The 22,661-nt window shown below is 42.7% G+C and overlaps 1 protein-coding gene across 1 annotated transcript in view; it reads left to right on the forward strand.

Annotated features, from left to right (window-relative positions):
• The first annotated feature begins 374 nt into the window (after window positions 1–374).
• Window positions 375–22,661, forward strand: part of LOC108794310 (proline-rich transmembrane protein 1) — a 27,892-nt gene continuing 5,605 nt past the window's right edge. The window contains exons 1-2 of the mRNA XM_018565327.1: window positions 375–613; window positions 16,768–17,096. Coding sequence (XP_018420829.1) covers window positions 604–613; window positions 16,768–17,096 — 339 coding nt within the window. The 5' untranslated portion in view covers window positions 375–603. The remainder of the gene's footprint in view (window positions 614–16,767; window positions 17,097–22,661) is intronic.

Consider the following 22,661-nt stretch of genomic DNA (forward strand, 5'->3'; position numbering starts at 1 on the left):
TTAGCAGACACCATTTATCTTCCCTCATTCTATAAAAAAAAAAAAAGTTATTTTGTTTTCCAGTAAACAATAAAACATTTTTTACACTGAAAGCCATATAATCTGCATTGATTAGCGATAAATACAGCCCCTACGCACATATGGGGAGAGGGTGACTACACCCCATAGTTCACTGCTATCTCACTTCTGTGCACTCTGTACCATCATGGCATTGAGCAAAATGGTACTGCCAGCCTTCCCTGTGAAATCAGCACCAGGAGCTCAGCTCCTATTTGCACAGCCTTCCGCAAACAGTTTTGTCAATTATTAATTAGGCAGCTGAGAGCCAGGAAACTGAGACCAGAGGGAGGGAGAGAGACAGAGCAGGAGGGAGGGAGGTAGGAGTCAGGATAAGTAAGGTGTGAGGAGGAGAAGACACAAGGAGAGTACTACCAAGGTGAAGACAACACAAGTTTACAGGAGAGGATGGAGGGCGACAAGTGACATTGCTACTGGACTGTAGATTTTGATTGATGACCAGCAGAGGGTAAAAGGGACAAGACAACCTGTCTCGCCCTCTGGGGTGCCAAGACTGAGTAACTGGACTGACAACATACAGCCATCATGGCTACAGGTAAGCGTGCCTAGAAACTAAGGCTTGAACACCTTTATTGGTAGACAGTCACCTGATGATCCCCGTGCCAAAACAGTTTTTGGGCCCCCCCCATTCAACTGTTACCAAGTAAAAAAACACTTGTTTACTGTGTATAGAGGGATGGATAGATAGATAGATAGACAGACAGCATGTGGTGGCTGCCTGACACTACTTGGATATTACATACAAACCAGTAACATGGTTAGGGCATCATGAAAAACGTCACCACAACAGTGGAAGGGGGACCCAGCAACTGCCCAACCCACATCTCAAATAAATGGGTCCTATGTCCCATAGGGGACTTGTGCCACTGCTCATTCTGCACAAATAGTATATCCCCCATGCACACCTTATCTAGAATATATTAAACATCACATATTGAGGACACTGGGTTTGGGAACTCATCTAAAGCTGAAGTTTACAAACTCTGCAAGACACGCTAGCCCAGCTGTCAACCTGAATTTCCAGGGCTAAGCCAATCTATCTCAAACAATTACATACCCTGCCAACTGTGGGATCCATATATTCTACTTCCATTGTGTCTCTAGAACAGAGATTGTAAGTCTAGTGGTAGCAGACCATGTCGCTGCTGTGGGGTACGGTACTATTTAGATACATATTGGCTTTTCTAGATCCAGCAAGAGGATTTGTAACATAATTACGGATAAAATGAATACACAGTTCAGAAATCTTTGTTAGACAATTGCTGCCTACCTTTATAAAATAGAGAATTAAATTGGAGGTTGGATTATCCGGGATCCCTACAAAGCTCACCAAACACAAATTACAATCTGTGCAATCCCGTTTAGATCCAACAACAGCTATGTGGTGCAAGGGCCTGTCTGAATAAAAATAAATTGATTGGATAGTCTAGGTAGATCCTCAGATTACAATGTGTATGGACAACTTTAATTTGCTGTGGGTTCCCTTTCATATTTACATCCTTGGTTACTTAAAGGGTGAGTCCACCTAGTAGTGATATATTAATTATTAGTTTTGGATGGACTGGCCTTTTAAATACAAGTTTCCTTCATTAAAGACTGGAATTCAGTAAGTAGTGTATCTTAAAAAACATACAGAAGATGAATAAATAAGAATGAACATTTGGAGGGGGTATAGTAAAGTGAGTGAAAACAATAAAATAAAAGATGCTCTCTTATTTATCTTATTTTATGTTGACATCATTTATTCTTGCTAAAAGAAAAGGATTATATTAATTTATGAGTTGAAAAAGATAGAAGTGTTTTATTCTGGAGGCATTCAGCCACACACAGATACAAGGGAGCTGTCAAGACACTCATGTGACATAACTGAATGTATTTTGAGCCACTTGTAGTCTCCATCTGAAGTCTGTGTGACAGAGTGACAACACAGGAGCACAAGTGGAAGACGGAGCTTTGTCACCCCTATAACAAGAGGTTTTTAAAGAGATTTTAGTGAAAACTTAGAATGCATTGAATGTTGGCAGGAAGATCTTCAAGTTGAGAATGCTGGCAGGAAGATCTTCAAGAGATAAGAATTACTCTACCAGTGACCATCCATAACAGCTTTGGGTGGAATCATGTAGACTCATTAAGTTATGGACTTGTCAGGTAGGATAAAAAGCGATAGCCAGCAATGAATCAAAATGATTCTTTTCATTGGTTTGATGGCTCTACATCAGTGGGGCCTTTTTTTATGAGAGCGTGCTAAAAGGCAGGGCTTTGATTTCCACACTCAAGCACTGTCGCATGAGGCTGGGTAGAGAGTCCAAACCCTGTGTAAGCTCCAATCAGACCCAAATGAAGCCTACAGAGGGCTCTTACACTTTTTAAGTCAGAGTGAACAGAGTGGTGCGGGAGTGAAGGGAGGTGATAAAAATCGAGAGGGAACAACGACAAAGTAAACCTGTTTTTTTTTGGGGTCTGCATAGGCAAAGCAGAGGTTCACTTTAAGAGTACTTGGGCAGTCACTGGGCTCAGCCGCGTGCAGGGAGGATTGCACATACAATTTCTCAGTTTGTATACAGAGAATAACAAATTAATTCTTTATAAATGTGTTTACATGTAGGGATTTATTGATGGGTTCAGAAGTAAATGCTGACATCACAGTAAATTATTATTATTATTATAAAGGATTTATATAGCGCCAACATTTTGCGCAGCGCTTTACAATATAGGGCAGACATTACAATCACAATACAATTCAAGACAAGATGGTAAGGAGGGCACTGTCCCTGAGGGCTTACAAGTAAATGCAGCTACTCCATATTTCTTCTCATTTCCTGGCATCTTAATTTCAATTCACTCATTTGTTTAAACACATGTAATTAAGCAGCTGTTTTTTTTTTTTTTTTTAGAATTTGAGTTTTTTTTTCTAAAATAGGGATTAGGGGATGTGAGGCACTAACTGGCACGATTGTGTAAGGTGTATATGTGTCTCCTAGGTTTCTCAACTACACATTTTGAACATAAGTTCTGTTCTGGGTCCTGAAACCCAAGGCTTTGTAGAGCTTTGGGTGGGATAAAGTCTCCATTCCTCGGTCCACATCGTACCTGGTAAACAATCATCATTGCCATTTTTAGCTGTCCACGGGCCTTTTGTGTGTCAGCTGACTGATGCTGGGGTGTCCCTTTCACTCTCTCTGCTGTGAAAGCCCGCTGTTGGGTAAATGCTAAAAAGGAACAAGTGTTGCCCATTTGTTTGGGTAACTCATTAAGGGGCACCCTGTTGTTTAGTTGGTGGTTGAGACTAGCAAATGTCTTGTTAGTTGTGCAAATCCCTCCTGCATTGAATGGTGTTTTTTTTTTTTGCTGCCCTGCTGGAAAAAAAAGTGCAGGGCTAAACTTGTAAGAACTGTTCCTGGGTGTCCCTAACATTTATCACTGTCCCCCTTGCAGCGGTTCACCTGAATTGATGCACTAGAAGGATTTCCTCCTTAAAAGCCATGATTTGGGCCTGGGGGAGTTAAAGGCTCAGTATTGTGCCGGCGCGCATTAACCCACATCCTGTGAGCCCCATCCCCTGCCCTGGATTCATAAAAGAAATGCTACAAAAAATTGCTTCATTTATTGCGTGGGGCCATTCTCTGCGCCATTCAGGTTCTACCTTTTCTCAGAGGACGAAGAGAACCCAAAAACGTTTAAAATAACATTTTATACATGGTGGTGCTACAATGGGGAGGGGAATGAAGGGGGAATTCCAAGCCTGGAGTTGGGCTTTAACTATCAGAAGTGTTATACTACATGAAATCTTTTATCCAACATCTATATTATCACATTATTGCTGCTTTAAAACCGCTGGGCCTGTTCACACACTGTGTGTAGGTGAAGGACCCTTGGGTGATGTAGTTCCAGGGTTTTGCCTACAGCAATAGAAGCTGACCTTCTGTCAGCTGCCACTACTATACTTTTACAAGCCTGGTGATGATATCACAGGGAGTAATAAAAGCAGTTTTTAGTTACAGAGACAAGAAAATAATATAAAATAATGCTGGAATATACCCAAGAGGGACACAGTAAAGATGCCCATACACTGCACGATTATCGTACGATAATCGTATGCGATCGGTTTTTCGTACGATAATCGAGCAGTGTGAACGGAGACGTGCGACCGTTTCTACTGTACGGTCGCACGTCTTCTGTCGAACCAGCATGTTCGAAAACCAGCCGGGAATCGTACGATTCTCGGCTGGTTAGAACGGTGCTCGGAAGATAAATGCTGAACGGGCCGGTGTGCGCACGCGCACACTGCCCGTTCAGCATTGCGGTCATCGGAAGCCCGCCCCTCAGGGGGGTGGGCTTGCGATGATCGAGAGTGCGATCTGCCTGTCCAAGATAGGCAGATCGTACGTTTTTTTAATCCCTTTACAACCATCGCAAGACTAAAGTCTTGCGATGGTTGTAGAGTGTATGGCCACCTTTAGACAGGGTTGTCCAAACTCCGGCCCTCCAGCTGTGGCAAAACTACAAATCCCATGCATCTCTCTCCGGGAGTCATGTCTGTAGCTGTGAGAATCCTGCAATGCCTCATGGGATTTGTAGTTCCACCACAGCTGGAGGGCCGGAGTTTGGACACCCCTGCAGTTGGGGTTTGAGTTAAATTTGGGTAAAACCTGGACATGCACTTTAACCACTTGAAGACCGGGGTGTTAAACCCCCTTCCTGTCCAGGCCATTTTTCAGTGCTGAGGTACTTTGACTATATCATTTTTTTGGGACAGATAGAGCTTTCTTTTGGTGGTATTTAATCAGTACTGGATTTTAAATTTTTTTACTATATCAAGAAAAAAAGTGCCAAACATTTAGAAAAAACTTTGTTATGAAACATTTATTACCCAATTTGTTTGGTAAAGAAAGGGTCACCTCGGGTAAATCAATACCAAACATGTCAAGCCTTAAAATTGCGTGCGCATGCAAAATTGCAAAAAACTACCAATGCCCAAAACTGTCCACAGGTGACACTTTAAAAGCTTTTACCACTCATCAATTTAGTGTTAACAGTGATCGATGGCCCTAGAATTATTGCTCTCACTCCGACGCTCGTGGTGATATGTAACATGTGGCGCCGTAATCGCCGTTTTCACATTGTAGGCGCACCTGACGCGTGTTTGCATTTGAATGTACATGTATGTGGGGGCGGGGGACTTTAAAAATGTTTTATTTTTTTAAAATATGTGACTTAAAATTGGTAAACTTGTTTTTATTTCACTTAAATGTATTACTCTAGCAAAGAGGATGTGACAGGTCCTCTTTATGTAATCCGGGGGCTATTAGACCCCCTAATGTCACCTAGGGACCCCCCCAAAAGAAGCTGATGAAGCAGAGATCTGCTTCACCAGCTTCTTCTCTGGCTATTGCAGCCGTAGAAATAACAGGCTGAAAGCGGAAGTGATGCAATTCTCATCACTTCTGCATTTAGTGATCAGAGTGGAGATCAGCCGATGGAATCTGCCGATCTCCCCTGCAATCCAGAATGGCTTCGGCTTTCGAGAACGGCAGCGAGAACCCAGCGTCCAGCCACCTGATTACCGAGCCCTTCCTCCTCTCCCTGGTGCATGGTGTTCCCGCTGCGAGGGCAGTTAGGTGAGGTGACTGCTTTCATCTCTGCACCTAAATTCAACTATGTTCTGTGACATCGTTTGCAGCCCTCTATAACTGATGGGACTATTCTGCATTTCTGTTTAAAGTATTGCTGGGAGTTGTAGTCCTCCATAGCTGGTGCCATTCTGCAGTGCAGAATGGTACCTGCTATAGAGGACTACAACTTCCAGCAATACTTTATACGGCAATGCAGAATGGCAAAGGCTATAGATGGGATTCTGCATTGCCGTATAAAGTATTGCCAGAAGCTGTAGTCCTCCAAATCCATTCTGAATTGCCGTATAAAATATTGTTGGGAGTTGTAGTCCTCTAAAGCCGAAGTCATTCTGCATTGCCATATAAAGTATTACTGGGAGTTGTAGTTCTCTAAAGCCGAAGCCTTTATGCATTGCAGTAGGGTTGCACAGATACCAAGTACAGTACTTGGTACAAGTACGAGTACATGTACCGATACTTTTGAGCTCCAAGACTTGACTAGAGACAAATTCAAAAATTAGGAGGCAGCTGTCATTTGTAAGGAGCACACGGAGCTCCCGGGATTTGTACATCTCTGTTTTAATGTACGATTTTGTTTTTATAAATATAAATAAAGGGATGCACAGATACCAGTTTTGGGAGTACGAGTACTGGTACTTGCCGAGTACTTACAAGTACAAGTACTGATACATTTTTGTTTATTGTCATGTGACAGTTTTTCTAAAACAATACAGACTAATGATTTCAGGATAGTGGTGGAGCGCCAGAGCCCGGTCCCAGCTGCAACCGCTGCAACCCTGGTAGTGCTCATGAAAATGCCAAGTATCGGCACTGGTACTCGAAAAGTATCTGTGCATCCCTACATTGCAGTATAAAGTATTGCTTGGAGTTGTAGTCCTATTTAGCCAGTGTCATTCTGCATTGCCATATAAAGTATTTCTGGGAGTTGTAGTCCTCTATGGTCAAAGCCATTCTGCATTGCTGTATATAGTATTGCTGGGGGTTGTAGTCCTCTAAAGCCGAAGCCATTCTGCATTGCCGTATAAAGTCTTGCTGGGAGTTGTAGTCCTCTATAGCTGGTGTCATTCTGCATTGCCATATAAAGTATTCCTGGGAGTTGTAGTCCTTATAGCCAAAGCCATTCTTCATTGCTGTATATAGTATTGCTAAGAGTTGTAGTCCTCTTTAGCCGAAGCTATTCTGCATTACCGAATAACATATTGTTGGGAGTTGTAGTCCTCTACAGTCAGTGTCATTCTGCATTGACGTATAAAGCATTTCTGGGAGTTGTATTCCTTTATGGCTGAAGCCATTCTTGCATTGCTGTAGAAAGTATTGCTGGGAGTTGTAGTCCTCTATAGCAAAGGTCCCCAACCTTTTTGGCATCATAGACTGGTTTTGTGGAAGAAAATCTTTTCACAGACCTTTGGGTTGTGATGTGAGAGGAGGAAGTGGGGGATGGTTTTGGGATGTTTCGAGCACTTTTATTGTGCACTTCTTTATTTCTATTATTATTACATTGTAATATATAATTACATAATTATACAATTCACTTCAGTGGGAGACCTGAGCTTGTTTTCCTGCCCTCAGGTGGCCAGTGTGGGCCCTCAGGTGGCCAGTGCGGGCTCTTAGGTGGTCAGTGCAGGCTTTTGCAGGCTTTGTAAGAGCCGGGGGTGGCCCAAATAAAAATCTTGCACCAGGGCCCTGTGTTCCTTAGGTCCCCCACTGGGGAGGGGGCATATCACACACTTTACAACACGGCCAACTCTGCCTATGCTGTTCACAAGTGGAGATGTTTCAGGGACTGGTGTGTGACTAATGTCTGCTATTGACATCAGGGAATGCGAGCACAGTTATCACTCAAGAATTGACACACCCACAAATCGGGCTTCGATAAGAGGAGGAGCATTGAAACTGGAAGGAAGTGACTAAAGAAGGGATTCCTTTATATAACAGTAGACAATGATTGAAGAGGGGAATACGGATATCAATACATGAATGTACTGACCGGTATTTTGTTTATGTACCATCATGAGAGACATGAGTACACTTGCACCCGAAGATATTCCGGAAGCCGCCATGGCAGCCGGGGTAGGTGAGTGTCTCACAGGCAAGAGGCAGTCCTCATAAAACAGACAGGATTCCAGAGATAACCCTAATCAGCTAATTAGTGATTGTGATTTGCAGTAAAAGGGAAAAGAGATAAGCTATTGAGGGCGAAAGGCAATCACCACACATTCTCTGGAGGTATGAACAACTATCATCTAAGAAATATATTAACCTAAAGCTGGCCATACCCAGGGAGATTTTTGTACCACCGTTCATATGAAGAAATCTAATCGGAACATTCGATAATGCCAGCAGAACCTTTATGAATGTCCTTCAAAATTTAATTTGCTTTTAACATTCGATTTTTAAAATTAATGCAGAAAACCACATTCACTATTAGAATTTCATTCAAGAAAGCATTTCCATCTCGCTCCTTCAATTTGTTTCATCGCTATGGATGAAATGGACCCCATTAACTATTCGAAAATTGAACAAATGTTTCCCAAATGCACTTTTTCTGATGAAATCCTACTGGTGTATTGCCAGCATTTAGCTGGTCATACGTGGCTTGGCACTACACAGTTTGACAAAAGAAGACTCAAAGCGACACAAAACCCCCAGCTTTTTTTCTCCTTATACACATCTACACAATGAACATTCTCCAAAGCCACATTTATTTATGTTTTAAAATAAAGTCTTACTGTTTTAATCCCCTTAGAAAGTCTGCTGTGTTCGCATCCTGTGTCTCTTCTCTCCCCTCATACTTCCTATCCCTTCGAAAGAGCCATGCACGTTGATTCTGGTCACGTGCACGTCTTTCTTTGCCTACCACTCCCATGAGGCAGAGAGGAATCATCTCTGACTGCACACGGCTGCCCCCTACCCCTACTCTCTAAAAACACTGTGAGGCTAGGTTCACACCTAGGCGACTTCTGACCGTGCGGCAATCCGCACAGTTTTATGCATGTTTGCTGTGCGGTCGGGAGTCGCCAATGTGTGAACATTATTTTCTAATGCACCCCAGTCGCGCCGGGCAACGTGTGTCGCAAAAAAAGGTACTTGTACCTTTTTTTAGCAATTGCTGCGCGGATGTCACCCAATTGAAATCATTGGGGCCGCATGGCAATCGCTGTGTGCACTAGCACACGATCGCGTAGCCCCGGGACGCGCGTCCCGGGTGTCGTGCGTTGTTGTGCAGGTGTGAACCTAGCCTGACTGTTTCACTGCTTGTAATCTCCTCTGCAATGCTCTGATTTATCAAAACTACTTACAACAAACAATCACATTTACAACAATCTACACAGAAAAACAACTGTGTAGGAACCGTCTCCTCAGCTCCCATAAGGACCATGGAGAAGAAAAGTAGCCACTCTCTGGCAGGAATTTGTGGCTGGAAAAAAAATAAAACGGATTTTGGCTCATTTAGAGCTGAACAATTACAAAAAAAGGTACACAGTCATTGTTTATATAACAGAAGTGATTTTTATTTAATTTTTGAGTTTAGTATCGCTTTAATAATCAGCTGAGCTGGGTGGAAATTTGAAAATGTTTGGCCAAACAGCAATGGCTTATCAGATGCAGCCACTGTTAGGGCCCATTAGGCAGCCGCAGGTGCTGCAGCTGTGTGAATACAATAGCCGACACTAAAGATTCCACCATCCATGTTGTTTTTATCGTGGATGAAGGAATCTATTAAAATCTATGTGTGCATGGCTAGCCTTACAGGGGGAGTCCATAGCTGACATTTCTATTAGAGCCTACATCACAAAATCACTATAAAAGTGTACAGTGTATATACTCATAAGTCAGTTGGCCTTTTTCTGAAGTCTCCATCTATTGCACCAGTTTGGTATACTACAAAGTTGTTTTTTTCTCTCCAAAAGCATTGGATACTAAAAAAACTAATCAGATTGGGAATAAACAGACAGACGTCACAGGGCACATGTATTTCTGCCTTGGCCATTGTTTTAGACCGGAGATCTACCAGTGTATGTCTGGACTTTGCTTCATCTAACTGCCCTTTGCAAGTGCAGGGATTTGAGTTTTCACGTTTGCGGCCCACACCTCCTACCCAGCTTTTCGTATCTCAGTAGGCATGAAAGCCAAAGCAAAGGTCAGCTGTAATGATGCAAATGAAGCATTTTTCCTGCTTTGGTCATGCATGGGCTGTGCTGTCACTTGGCAGAATGTAGTGGAGGGGGGGCTGGATACAAACATAATCTCTCCAGGTGCAGAATACAAGATTTCTAAATGAGCTACTTTCCAACTGTAATGAAAGAAGAGAATGGGTTTAACGGCATTGAAACAGTAGATATCAGTGTGCGTTAGCACTTTGCAAAGCGTATTGTGACACACCATTGCCAAAAATTATGCATGTCCATTTTTTTGGATGTTTTGGTATGTTGCCAGCTCAATGATTTGAATGGGATGGCTTAATGCAATACAGGTAAATGCGTGTTGCGTGTGTATTACCACCACAATGCACCAGGATGCCAAGATGTGACTGGGCCCTGAAAGTTACAGGGAGGGTTAGTGGTAGGGATGCAGGGAGGATTAGTTATAGGCATACAGGGAGGGTTAGTGGTAGGGATGCAGGGAGGATTAGTTATAGGCATACAGGGAGGTTTAGTGGTAGGGATGCAGGTAGGGATAGTGGATACAGGGAGGGTTAGAATTATTGTTATATGGAAGGTTAGTGTAACGGATACAGGGAGGGTTAGTATTAGGAGGATATAGGGAAGGTTAAAGTTAGGGTTATAGGATAGGTTAGTCTTAGGGATACAGGGAGGATTAGAGTTAGGGATACAGGGAGGGTTAGAGTTAGGGTTATAGGGAAGGTGAGTGTTAGGGATACAGGGAGGTTTAGGGTTATAGGGAAAGTTAGTGTTGGGGAACAGGGAGGGTTAGTATTAGGAGGATATAAGGAAGGTTAGTGTTAGGGTTACAGGGAAGGTTAGTGTTGGGGTACAGAGAGAATTAATGTGATGAATACAGGGAGGATTAATGTCATGAATACAGGGGGTTACTGTGAGGGATACAGGTAAGGTTAGTGTGATGGATACAGGTAAGGTTAGTGTGATGGATACAGGTAAGGTTAGTGTGATGGATACGGGGATGGGGGGGGTTAGTGTTAGGATTGCAAAGAGGGTTAGTGTGATTGTTACAGGAAAGGTTATGATTACAGGAAGTGTTACTATTCGGGTTATATGTAAGGTTAGTGTGAGGATGACAGAAAGAGTTAGTGTTGCACTTAGGGGAGGTTCTAACCCTTCCCTATATTTCTGACCAAGTGACATGACAGGAAGTGAGTAAAAATCTCTTATGTGTGAATAAATACGACATATGAGAGTTGTCACTAACATGCAGGTGCCTGCATTGAAAAAAAAACCCTCTTCTCTTGTTCTAGAGACAACTGCAATGTTTTGGATCTAGAGGGGGTACATTTTCCCACAGACAGCAATAGAAAACCTGACAGGAGTTGTAACCCTCCCCCAAATCTAGCATAAAGAGTACTGATTGGGGTTACACTTTAACACTTAAGTACTAATTCTTGAAGTAAAAAGGTTGCGAGAGAATAACAGGAACTGCCCATGCATGCTGACCTGTCAGGAGTCTTTCTCTATGTACTTATTCTGGGTCAGAGTCCAAATGGCAGAAGCTAGAGGGTAAGCATAACAGCCAGCCAGCTACTAGCAATTTGAAAAGTACGTTTGACTGGAAGCAATGGGCACAGCAGCAGAGCACCGACTGGTACTGCCTTTCCTTTTATAGATATGTCAGAATGGTAACAAAACTTTATCACTGATGACAAGATTGGTTCAGTAGTCAGCTGAATCATTTTCAATTCCCAAGCAGGGAGCAGAGGGGCGGCATTTCCTGATGCCCGGACATGCAGTTCCGAGTGCCGGGCAGTAAGTTGTTTTCTACATATAGCCCTACTTTGGGCAAGCAGGGCTAAATGTAGAGCGGGGAAGCCTCTTGTTCACAATGAGAAACATGTAACAAATATAGGCAGTTATATAGGAGGTGTTATCCCAATTTGCCTTCAAACGTGGAAACACACTTTAAACTGACCAACTGCATTTGTTAGATGTTGTGAGTGTGCATAGGGTTAATTGCGCATTAGATGTTTCTGGATAAATGAGCCACCTCTGATATACTCAGCCCAGAGAGCTCAGCAGTTTACTGCCTTTGGAATACATCTTAAATCGTTACTGCAAACATAAATTAACTTCTCATAAGACCAGCGTATGTTTCGATTGTAGTGGCTGTAGAGAAGAATAAATAAAAGCTTAAAGCCTTTCAGCATATAAGCCAAACAAATATCCTATTCTGTAGGGTAAAGGACGGGGAGGGGAGCTGTGTGATGGGAGGTGGCAGTTTATGTGTTGATGAGATTGGTTGTGTCATCCACCACGACCAATCAAATTCCAGGGCATTTTCTTTTCTTTTTACCTTTGCAATATTGACAGAGGTTTTGCATCTGGCCTAAGTAATAAAAAAAAAATACATAATTTGGAATGCTAATTTCGTCCACAAAATATAGGATACAAATGTTTTTTTTTTTTAATGCAGAGTAAACCTTTCCCTGCTATCTTTTTTTTTTTTAATATCGGGGGCCGCCGTCCGCCGTCAGTTTGCACGCGCTCACTGCTGCTGTCAATCAGCAGAGGTGGACCTGAAGTTCTCCATCAGGTCCTCCTCTGCTGATTGACAGCAGCAGAGGGCGGTGTAATAGCCAGCTCGCTATTGCAAATTGAAAAGCAAAGAAGCTATTGTTTCCTGTGCTATCTGCCATCATTTCAGGGGGGTGCTCTCACCCCCCCCCCCTGAAATGAGAAGGGCACCTCCCTGAAATTACTTATTTCAAGGAATTGCTTTAAAAGGAAAGGCAGTGTGTGTGTGTGGGGGGGATGACACAGAGGGCACTTCCCTCGAATGAGGATGGCACCTCCCTTTCGGGTTCGGATGCCTATGACTGTCAGTCTTGCAATGCCTCATGGGACTTGTAGCTCCACAACAGCTGGAGGACCAATCTATGTTCTATAGGTTCTCTGTGGCTCAGAGAAGTGTTTGTGAACCGTGTTGTGTGGTTGTCAGTGCTGCCATTCCGCTTTGCTTTCAGTTCCTGCAGTGCTGACAGTGCATTGTAAGCAGAAATCACTGAACCTTCTGGGGATTGATTCGATATCTACACCACTTGCAACATCCAGGGCAACTCGGCAACAGAAGTGATATAGACCTGTATGCATATAAACCCATATGGGTCTATTTATAAAAAATTCACACAGCTTATTTGTCCTGCGAAACTGAAGGTGCATTTGTTCTGTGCCAGTTAACCAGCTGTTGAGAGAATGCGTGGCTGCAGTGCGTTATATATTAAGCGTGGCTTAAAGGGGCATGCCCCAACATCACTGGGAGGGATAAAACACAGGTTTGCTTTAAGGAGCCCATAGCTTACAGCGAGCCAATTAGATACGGATACACGTTTCTACCACCATGAGGTACAGATCTTGCCTACTAGGTGCCCAGACATGATATTTCAGCTTAGCATTGCTTCCTGTATGGAGTTTATCACAGACCTGTGTATCATTCTTAGTCACAAAATCGTTTTATCTTTTCTGTTAAGATGTTGTGAACATCGGTCACAATTACTGCATATGGAATTGCAGTTTCTCTTATGTTGTACTCCAATACACAAGTGCTTGGGAAGGGGGTTACGGGGGACGGTGCTCTCGCTAGGGAAGAAAAGTAGCAATCAGATCCTCACAGACTCACATCCCAAGTTCCGAATGATTTGGTCACCTTGGATCTCTTTGACCTCCCTGGGTTACGCTACTGATACCTTTTTTTACTAGGATGGCTTGGCTGTCCTTTCAACATCTGCAGGACTGCTGCCTCACTCTACTCTACTCTGGTCTTCTCCTCCCCTTCATAGTCTTTACCTTTCTCCCTTTATTTACCTTTGACTCCCACGTTTCTCTCTCCATGTCATTCTACGAGCCCTGTATTTCTATTGTCTCGGCTTGGTTTGTACTTTTATCTTACTTACCTCTTTTCACCTTTTGGAGGTCCCTCTTAAGGTGGCCATACACTTTACAACCATTTTCTTGTGATGGTTATAAAGTAATAAAAAAAACGTACGATCTGCCCATCTTGGACAGGCAGATCGTACTTGCGATCATCGCAAGCCCGCCCCCCTGAGGGGCGGGCTTCCGATGACTGTAATGAGGGGCGGGCTTACGATGACTGCAAACGGGCAGTGTGCGTGTGCGCGTGTGCGCACACCGGCCCGTACGGCAGTTGTCGAACCAGCAGGCCACTAACTCGCCGAGAAACGTACGATTCCCGGCGTGTTTTCTAGCATGCTGGTTCGACGGAAGACGTGCGACCGTACAGTAGAAACGGTCGCACGCCCTTCCATACACTGCACGATTCTCGTATGATCGGTGCACATGGAAGGGCTTTATACAGTACAACAGCAAAATGTTTCCCAGTCACCAGCCAGCATGCAAAAAAAAAAGTACACCATCTAACTACTAAGGTTAAAAACAGAGGTTTTTGTTGCACAACTTTTGCAAAACAAGTGGAAGCCGAGCTCCCCCCTCTATATAGTGAGGTCCTAACTCTAATCTAGGAGAGTCTCCGTCTTGGAGCATATTTGTAGCAAAGGATGAATTGGGTGCATGTTCGCCAGGAGGTAGCCCAACCTCCTTAAATGCATTTGCCGTTTGTTTCACTTGTTGGATTTGGTGTGGGGACACACGGGGGCTTCAGCTGCCATTGTGATGTGCGGGACTCCTTGTGTGTCCCTATGCCTTTTAAGGAGGTTGGGCTACCTCCTGTCGAACTTGCACTCAATTCATCCTTTGCTGTATAGGCTCCAAGATGGAGGCTCTCATAGATTAGAGTTAGGACCGCACTATGCACAGGGGCCTTGACGAGGTGGTGTGGCTTCCACATGTTTTGCAGAAGTTATGCAAAAAAAAACCTCTGTAACTCTTTAACTTTAGTAGTGAAACTGTACTTTTTTTTTTTTTTTATAGGCTGGCTGTGTGTGCTGGGGAGTGTGCTGGGAATGTTTGTTTTTATTTATTCATTACTTATTATTGTGAATCTTGTTTTACTTAAAAATTAAAATAAACATACTGAAATGGAAAGGTATCAACCAGGACACATGGACGCAGGATTCTTCTATAGAATAATTATTGTATAAACATACACAATCATTCAGGTCAAGTGAGTCTGTTTTATGAAGATATCCCTGGCATGGTCTTTACGGAATACCTCCAAACCTTAGCAAGTGGGATTCTTAAAGTACTCCTCTGGCCAGACTATACACTATTGCATATTCCTAACAAGCTGTGAAAAAGGTTTAAAACAGGCTCTCATTTACCTCTCTAGCTGATTGTACCATGAACTAATTAATTCTTAAGGTGCCCATACACCTGACGATTATCCTACGATAATCGCGGGGGATCGTACTATAATCGGCAGGTGTATGGGCAGCGTGCGACCGCATTTACTGTACGGTCGCACGACTTTCCTCTTACGAGCACGCTAGAAAATCCGCCGAAAATCGTACGATTTTCAGCGGGTTGGTAGTGCGATCACAAGACGAAAGCTGCACAGGACGGTGTGCGCAAGCGCACACTGCCTGCTCAGCATTGCAATCATCGGTAAGCTCTCCCCTCAGCGGGGAGGGCTTGCGATGATCGCAAGTACGATCTGCCTGTCCAAGATGAGCAGGTCGTACGAAATTTTAATGACCTTACAACCATCGCACAACGAAAGTCGTGCGATGGTTGTAAGGTGTATGGGCAGCTTTAAAGATCACAATAGAGACTTTTAAGTCAGGTTTCAGTCGGTTAATGGCAGCTAACAGCACCCGCTTTGTATTTACATTATAAATCTGGCAGACTGTCAAGATTCTTCTTCCATAGAGAGGAAGGAATAAAAAAAATTTGATTTTCTTGCCTCAATTGTGAGCTTTGAAGGTTAACTTTTCCACAATGCCTATAGCTACAGAGGACACAGGTTCATTTTAAACACAGAGAAGATCTGTGGTACAAACGGCGGCAAAAAGTGGGTGCAGGTGTATTAAAGCTTAACTCCCAGGATGAGCAAATAGGGCAGCCTAAAGGCAACATGCACTGGGAAGATTACATTGTATGTTTATTGCACTTTTTTTCAGTTTGTCCCTCTAATTGCACTGTGAAATTGATCGCAATCTCAAATTTGACTGCAAAAGTGGAAATGCACTCATATGCCAGTCTTTTTACACACAAAATACTCTTTAATTACTGTGCCACAAGCGACAGTCTCAAAGAAATAAAAAACATTAACTCATCCATTAAATGTGATTTTCTGCACACAATATAAACATTGACTCTGCGCTTTGTCTGAGCCTACTTCACTAAAAACTAAACATCATTAAAACAGTTGAAGGCTATTTAGCAACTATCAATGGTTAAGACAATAAACTCTTTGGTCAGTAGTATGTAATGTACATGACAGCTTACAAAGTAGTGCGGCCTGGACTATGTACCCTACAACATGGCATATACGGTGCAGGATTTTGGACTGTGTAATGTACAGCAAAATGTATAGAGTGCAGGGGTCAGGAATATGTATCATATTCCTTACGTTTTAGTTAGACCAAGCCTCCTTGGTCAGCAGAAGGAAGAATTCCCCAGTGTGGATGGTACATGAGAGGAACATTTGCACAGGTGTTGGTGGTAAATAGGAGGAGGAAATGTCTCATCATTAGTGCTCAGTGGTACTTCTAGTGTGGAAACTGCCAGACAGCATTGTACTTTCTATTGAATAAGCCTGTTGGTGTCATTCCCCAAATTGTTGGGTATCTGAGCTGTCTCAGAGAAAACAGGACTTACATCTGAACTGGAAAATGGCAGTTAGAGAATGAAAGTTAAAATCTGGTTGTTAAAAAAGAAAGACACATACGCCCTTTGTTTGAAATAGGCCCAAAATACAGTAGAACTAACACATTTTTATGTTCCTTTAATAGAAATGGAAGTTGGGATCCAGCAAGAAGAAGAAAGGGATGAAGCCGTTGTGGAAATGGGCCAAAGAGCTAACACTCCAAGTACAGATCTCGTCCAACTACCAGAGCAGCCCAAACCTACCTCAGAGGAGCCTAAAGGCATAGAGAACACTGCATTCGTTGGGGACCCCCCACCGTATTCTCCCCCGGACCCTAAGATCGCACATCTGCTGTACCCCAATTATCAAACTAACTTCTCCCACTCGATGGCTGTCATGTACCAGTCTGGCCCAACATTGCAGAGCGTCTACACACATCAGAACCTGCCGCCAGGATCGTACCCCTATATCATAGTAAGGAAACCTCTCTAGATGCCTTGTATAAAGTGGACCTGTTAGTTACACACAGCATCACATTAACACTATTTATGAACACACATCACAGACATTATATGGAAACTTTATAGTTCCTTCCATATCCATGTGCACATGTCCATATGGAATTGCCATAATCTATGCAGATAACATTATTCAGAACAGTAGAAACAGTCCTACGAGTGGCACAAAATATGCCCATGCTGCTTCTAAGAACCTGCAGAATAATGTGACTGGTCACATGGTGTTTAGTGTAATAACTCTTTCCACAACCTTTATCTCATAGGAGAATACCACAGCTTACAATTTGATTAAGGAAAAAAAGCGTGGCAGTAATTCTACACTCACAATTTGGTGTTTATTCTGCCTGTAGTATAACTAAGACAGCATTCCAATGTTTTTGTAAAGTCTGTTTTTTTCCCCGTTTTGGATAGAATGGAGAATTGTGTCAAGACTCCTGTTTTTTTTGCTGTCACCTTCCTCGGGGAGATTACCCTTTACTTCCTGGCTCAAGACAAAACAGGAAGTAAGAAGAAATCTGTCCAAAGTGAGGGGAAATCCCCTCTTAGATAGTTGTCACTGGAACAGGTGTCCCCATCGGATGATTATCTCTCACCTCCTGTTCCTGTGGCAGCTCTAAAATGTTGGATTTCACCCCTCAGACAGGGGTTTTGGCTCTACATACACGTGAGGCCCATTGCAGCTTTCAGTGAACCATTGTCACAAATCCCAAACCTGGTGTTTCAGCAGAATGCTGTTTAGCATTTACTCATTAAATGACTTAACAAAGTGTACACAATAATACAGGCTAAACACTTACCTGTATGACATCACCTTAGTGACAGATGTAGTAGTCACAAAGTCTCAATCAATACTTGTAGGTGATATAAATATATTTCAATAGTTTTGAGGTTTTGCTGTTTAAAGATTCTATAGTTAATTCTGTAATATGTAGTCATGTACCTCCTGTAATTAAAGGGGAACCCCAGGAAGCCTAAGATGGTTTTCAGATATTTGTGTACCAGTAAATTGTACTAACCAGTTTTGTGTCCTATCCGTGGAACATTGCGGTAAAAATCTCCTACGGTATTTCTCCACTGTTCTCCTGCTGCCCACGGGCTTCCTGTCCCACCAATCTGCATTGTTGGAATGGGTAAAGTTGACCCACTGCACTTCTACTACTTTGATTAAAACTGTAAAAATAACTGCTAGAATGTGTTATTGGAGGCAGCATGCTGTCTGATGTAAATGTGGGGATACTTTCTCCGCTTTACAGACCACCAAACAAGAGAAAGGTGAGATGGTTTCATGTTTCCTGAACTGTAGTAAGTCTTTTAACTCCTCAATATCCTCTGCATTGCCCTTCCATCACAGTTCTCTTGGTTGATTCAGTCACAGGTGACCAGAAGTGGGAACAACAGTAAGGAAAAGTTTCATTATTTGTAAATTCTGAGCTTATTCCTGAACCTCTCATACCCTGCTGTCCTAGGCATTGTCCTGCAAGTACCAGCATGGTAAATAGGTGTTAAAAGAGGACTATGGCCCAACCTTCTTTTTTTGCCATAGTTCTACAGGAGGACATGTACTAAAGTCCTCCTGTGACCCAAAACTCAGCATTAAGTGGGCTATTGCCTGCTATATGCTGACAGTGCAGAGCTGCATTGCAGCCAGGATGGATCCTGACAATATTGTTGGGATCCACCCGCTGCCTGATTGACAGCTGGAGTCTCTGGAATTGCCTGATTGACTTTCTAGAGTCAGAGCCAGCTATGCCTGCCCCCTCCCCTGTCTGTTCCTCCAGTCAGTGCTGGAGGAACAGAGACGGGAGGGGGGAATCCCTGCAGGGAGCCGTGACTGACAGTCTCTGCAGGGAAAAGATCGGGAACGCAGTGATCATCGGTATGTGATCACTCAGTTCTCGATCTATAGAGCCGACATGTGACAGCTTCAGTGTCACACATCAGCTGCAATTATGGGGATGAGTGTATTTCACTCTCCCCATAATTCTCTTTTAAGTATAATTCACACCTACATCACTAAACATTGCTGTTTTCAGCTTTCTAGAGTTTCCTAGAGGTCACCATTAACAGCAGGTACCCAGAAGCTGCTGCAAATAATTTAATATTTGTATGTGGGTGCCCCAGAAGCTTCAATTTGTGTAACTGTACAAATATACAAATACTGACTGGTGCAGGAAAGCTAGACACCCTCTGAACCCAACGTTTGGCTGCTAAACGTAATGGGGGTTATCACTAATCAATAAAATGATGTGGGAGAGGACAGAGCTTGGCCATCTATGCTTTAGTCAGTCATTTTTTCTTGGCTTCCAGCATGTTCAGGAGGAAACTTAAAGGAGAACTATGGGGTTAGGGCTTTTCCCAATAGTTCTCATAAGGGTAACGGGAGGACACAAACTAGCGTCCTCCCGTCACCCACAGCTCAGTATACCGCGAGCTACAGCTCGCGATATACTGAGACGCCGCAGCCGGAACGGATCCCGACAATTATGTCTGGATCCGCCCAGAGTGACAGCTGGCTCTGCCTATCTAGAGGCAGAGCCAGCTGTACACGCCCCCTCCCCCATCCGTTCCACCACTCAGTGCTGGAGGATCGGACGGGGGAGGGGGGAAATTAGAATTTTTCCATGTTCGAAAGTTCGAGTTAGAACCGAACACGGGGGTGTTTGGCTCATCCCTAATTGTCACAAGTCGGCTAGAACTATGAGGCTGAGTGAAAATCACTCACCTCATAGTTCTCCTATGTGCAGGACGCCACCAGGAACCTGATATTAAGACAACACAAAGGTTTGTTTTAAAGGAACAAACAAACTTTAAAGACAACACATTTATTTGTGAAAGAGACAAAAAATAACTGTGGAAATTGACAGGTGCATTTGACCTGCAGTTTATCTCATTCTGACCTGCAGTAGACCTCCATTAAGCTGTTTTTGCATTTTACCATTGACTTTTATGGGAAATGAAGCAGTTCTGTCAGGAACAGGCCATGAAGCTGTCCATGGACTTGAGATATCAGCCTTTCTGGGCATGCATAATCCAACAGCCCTCAAAGCAGCAATCTTCATACAGATGACTGCAGTGCACTTAATTTGCATTGACTTGATATAGCAGTCTTTTGGGGCAGGCATAATCCAACAGCCCTCAAAGCAATCTCCACACAGATTACTGCAGTGCACTGTGTAAACTTGGAAGGTTGGCATATTCCCGTAAAAGGAGAGTGGGGGGACAGATAGAAGACAGAAGGGCTGCTTATCAAGAATAAAAAAATAGCGATTAGGAAGGTCTGGCTGTACTTCCTGACATCAGGGCAACAGCTTCATGGCTCACATTGGCCCAAAAAATCAGCATATATAATAATGTCTACAGATACTTTTTTTCTGCTGAGCGCTCTCTTGCTATGTGTGCTATCTTATGTAGCTGAGGGCTCATACAGGTGAGTGCTAGCGTACAATGAACACTGCGATTGTTTTTTCAAAATTTCCATTGCAGATTCCCATTTTGTACTTTCTCAAGAGGGGGAACTGGTGCTCCTGAATGCTTGAATCTATTAAACCAATTAATTTGGCAGTGTGCCAGACAGCCTCATTTGAGGGTAAATAATGGGTCAACTTATCCATATTTTTTTATGGGATTTTGGGGCAGGAAGTCAGTGTGTGCTGGAAGATATTGATCCTTATTATGCCAGCTTTACATGAAACATCTTCACATCTAATAATCCTGAATGGCCTTGGCTGGCTGCATAGTCTTCAGTATTTTTATTAGATCAGTTTGGAAGAATGATTTAATCTTTGGGATTTCGTAAATGTGTTTTGATACAACACCAATGTCACATTGCATCGATTCAATAACATCTGACAACAGAATATATCCAAATCAGTAAAGAAGGACTTTCTAGGCATCCAATCACAACATCTTGTAAGTATTCAGATACAAAAATATATTAACAATGTTTTTAAAAACAGATATAACATCAGTGTAAACACAATACATTACTTAATTTCCATATTATTATTTTATTAGTATACAGGATTTATATAGCGCCAACACTTTGCGCAGAGCTTTACAAAATGGAGGGAGACAATACAGTTACAATACAATTTTAATACAGGAGGGTTCAGACTGTTAGATAGTTATCCCCCTCGAACACCTATTACAGTTTTTTCTATGAAAATAGATCCAAAATGTCTCTGCATCTTGAAGATACATAGAAGATGTCGTGATTGTGTACCTAGAAAGTCTGTCTTTACTGTATTGTATGTAATTTGATTCAAAGGGGTTTGGTACCCCTTATGCCAACAAATTTCTTTAATAATTTAACAACAGTGAAAAAGAAGGTTTTGTGTTCCAATTGATTGGTTTGTTTGATGGTTGGGCAATCTCTTGAGCAATTGTTCCCAACCCAAACAGTTATTTTCATCTTTAACTGGAGGTGTGATATCATTTTAAAGGAATGGAAAAGATGCTGAAAGATAATAATTGCTAGACTGGAATCAATACATGTATGGCCAATACATGTTTGTATTTCCGGTTGCTAGACTGGAATCAATATATGTATGTTACACTAAGTACACCCTGATGGTTTATTAAAACCCTTACTAGATGCCTATAGCATTTTCCTGGTGTTTGGTAAGAGGTTAGTAAGAATCCTTGTTGCTGGCAAAAAGCACAAAAAAACAAAGCGATAGGAATGAACCACTTTCTAAAACGGCATGCTAGCTGCTCTTATTGTTTTGAATGGGGGCTGCTGGAATAAGAACGGCTGACAGCAATGGCGCGCTGCAGAACACACATCCATGTGACCACCACTTGCTAACAACATGCATATGTACCATCCAAACCGTTGCAATATAAACTTGTGCAGCTGACTGACTGTTGTGCCACCTGTTCACCACCTACCAACACTGTCTATGAGTTCTCCCAAGTCATCCTAAGCCTAATGCATAGGCTACTTCCTTTTCTGTGTGACTTGGCTCATTTATCTTTTTTTTTTATTTTTATTAACTCATTAAAGCTTTATTGGCCGGATCTGCTGAATTTACCATATGTGTGTTTTTATCATGGACTTTGGCAACGTTTTGTATGTAAGAGCCAATTCACAAAGATTATCACATGGGTTTTTTTCCCCATTAAAATATTACTGCCTTCTGCCTAAAGAGGTTCTACAAGGTTTCTGTTACAGGGAGCAGAAAAGGGGCCATGATCAAATAACTCATGAGATGAAATACATCATTTATGTGTATGCCAAGTGGACTCCAGGCAAACAAATGCATACACAGGTAAACTATGGCACATGTTGTATATAGGATCTGTTTTATCTGCCAAAGGATTTGCATTTCTGTCCAGCCATTCCTGAGATTTACATAGCTCTGGGGATGACCCCACTTACCGTTATGGAATACTTTCTTCACCTCCAACACGTTAGTAAGCTCCTTCTCTTTCACCTTGGGCTGGCTGCATGTGGCTTCTCATCACACAGACATTACATTGTGTTTTATTATAATTAGTTTTCAGAGTTCCTCTATATATA

Source organism: Nanorana parkeri, unplaced genomic scaffold (genome assembly GCF_000935625.1).
Source record: "Nanorana parkeri isolate BGI_ZX_2015 unplaced genomic scaffold, ASM93562v1 scaffold834, whole genome shotgun sequence".
NCBI lineage: Eukaryota > Metazoa > Chordata > Amphibia > Anura > Dicroglossidae > Nanorana > Nanorana parkeri.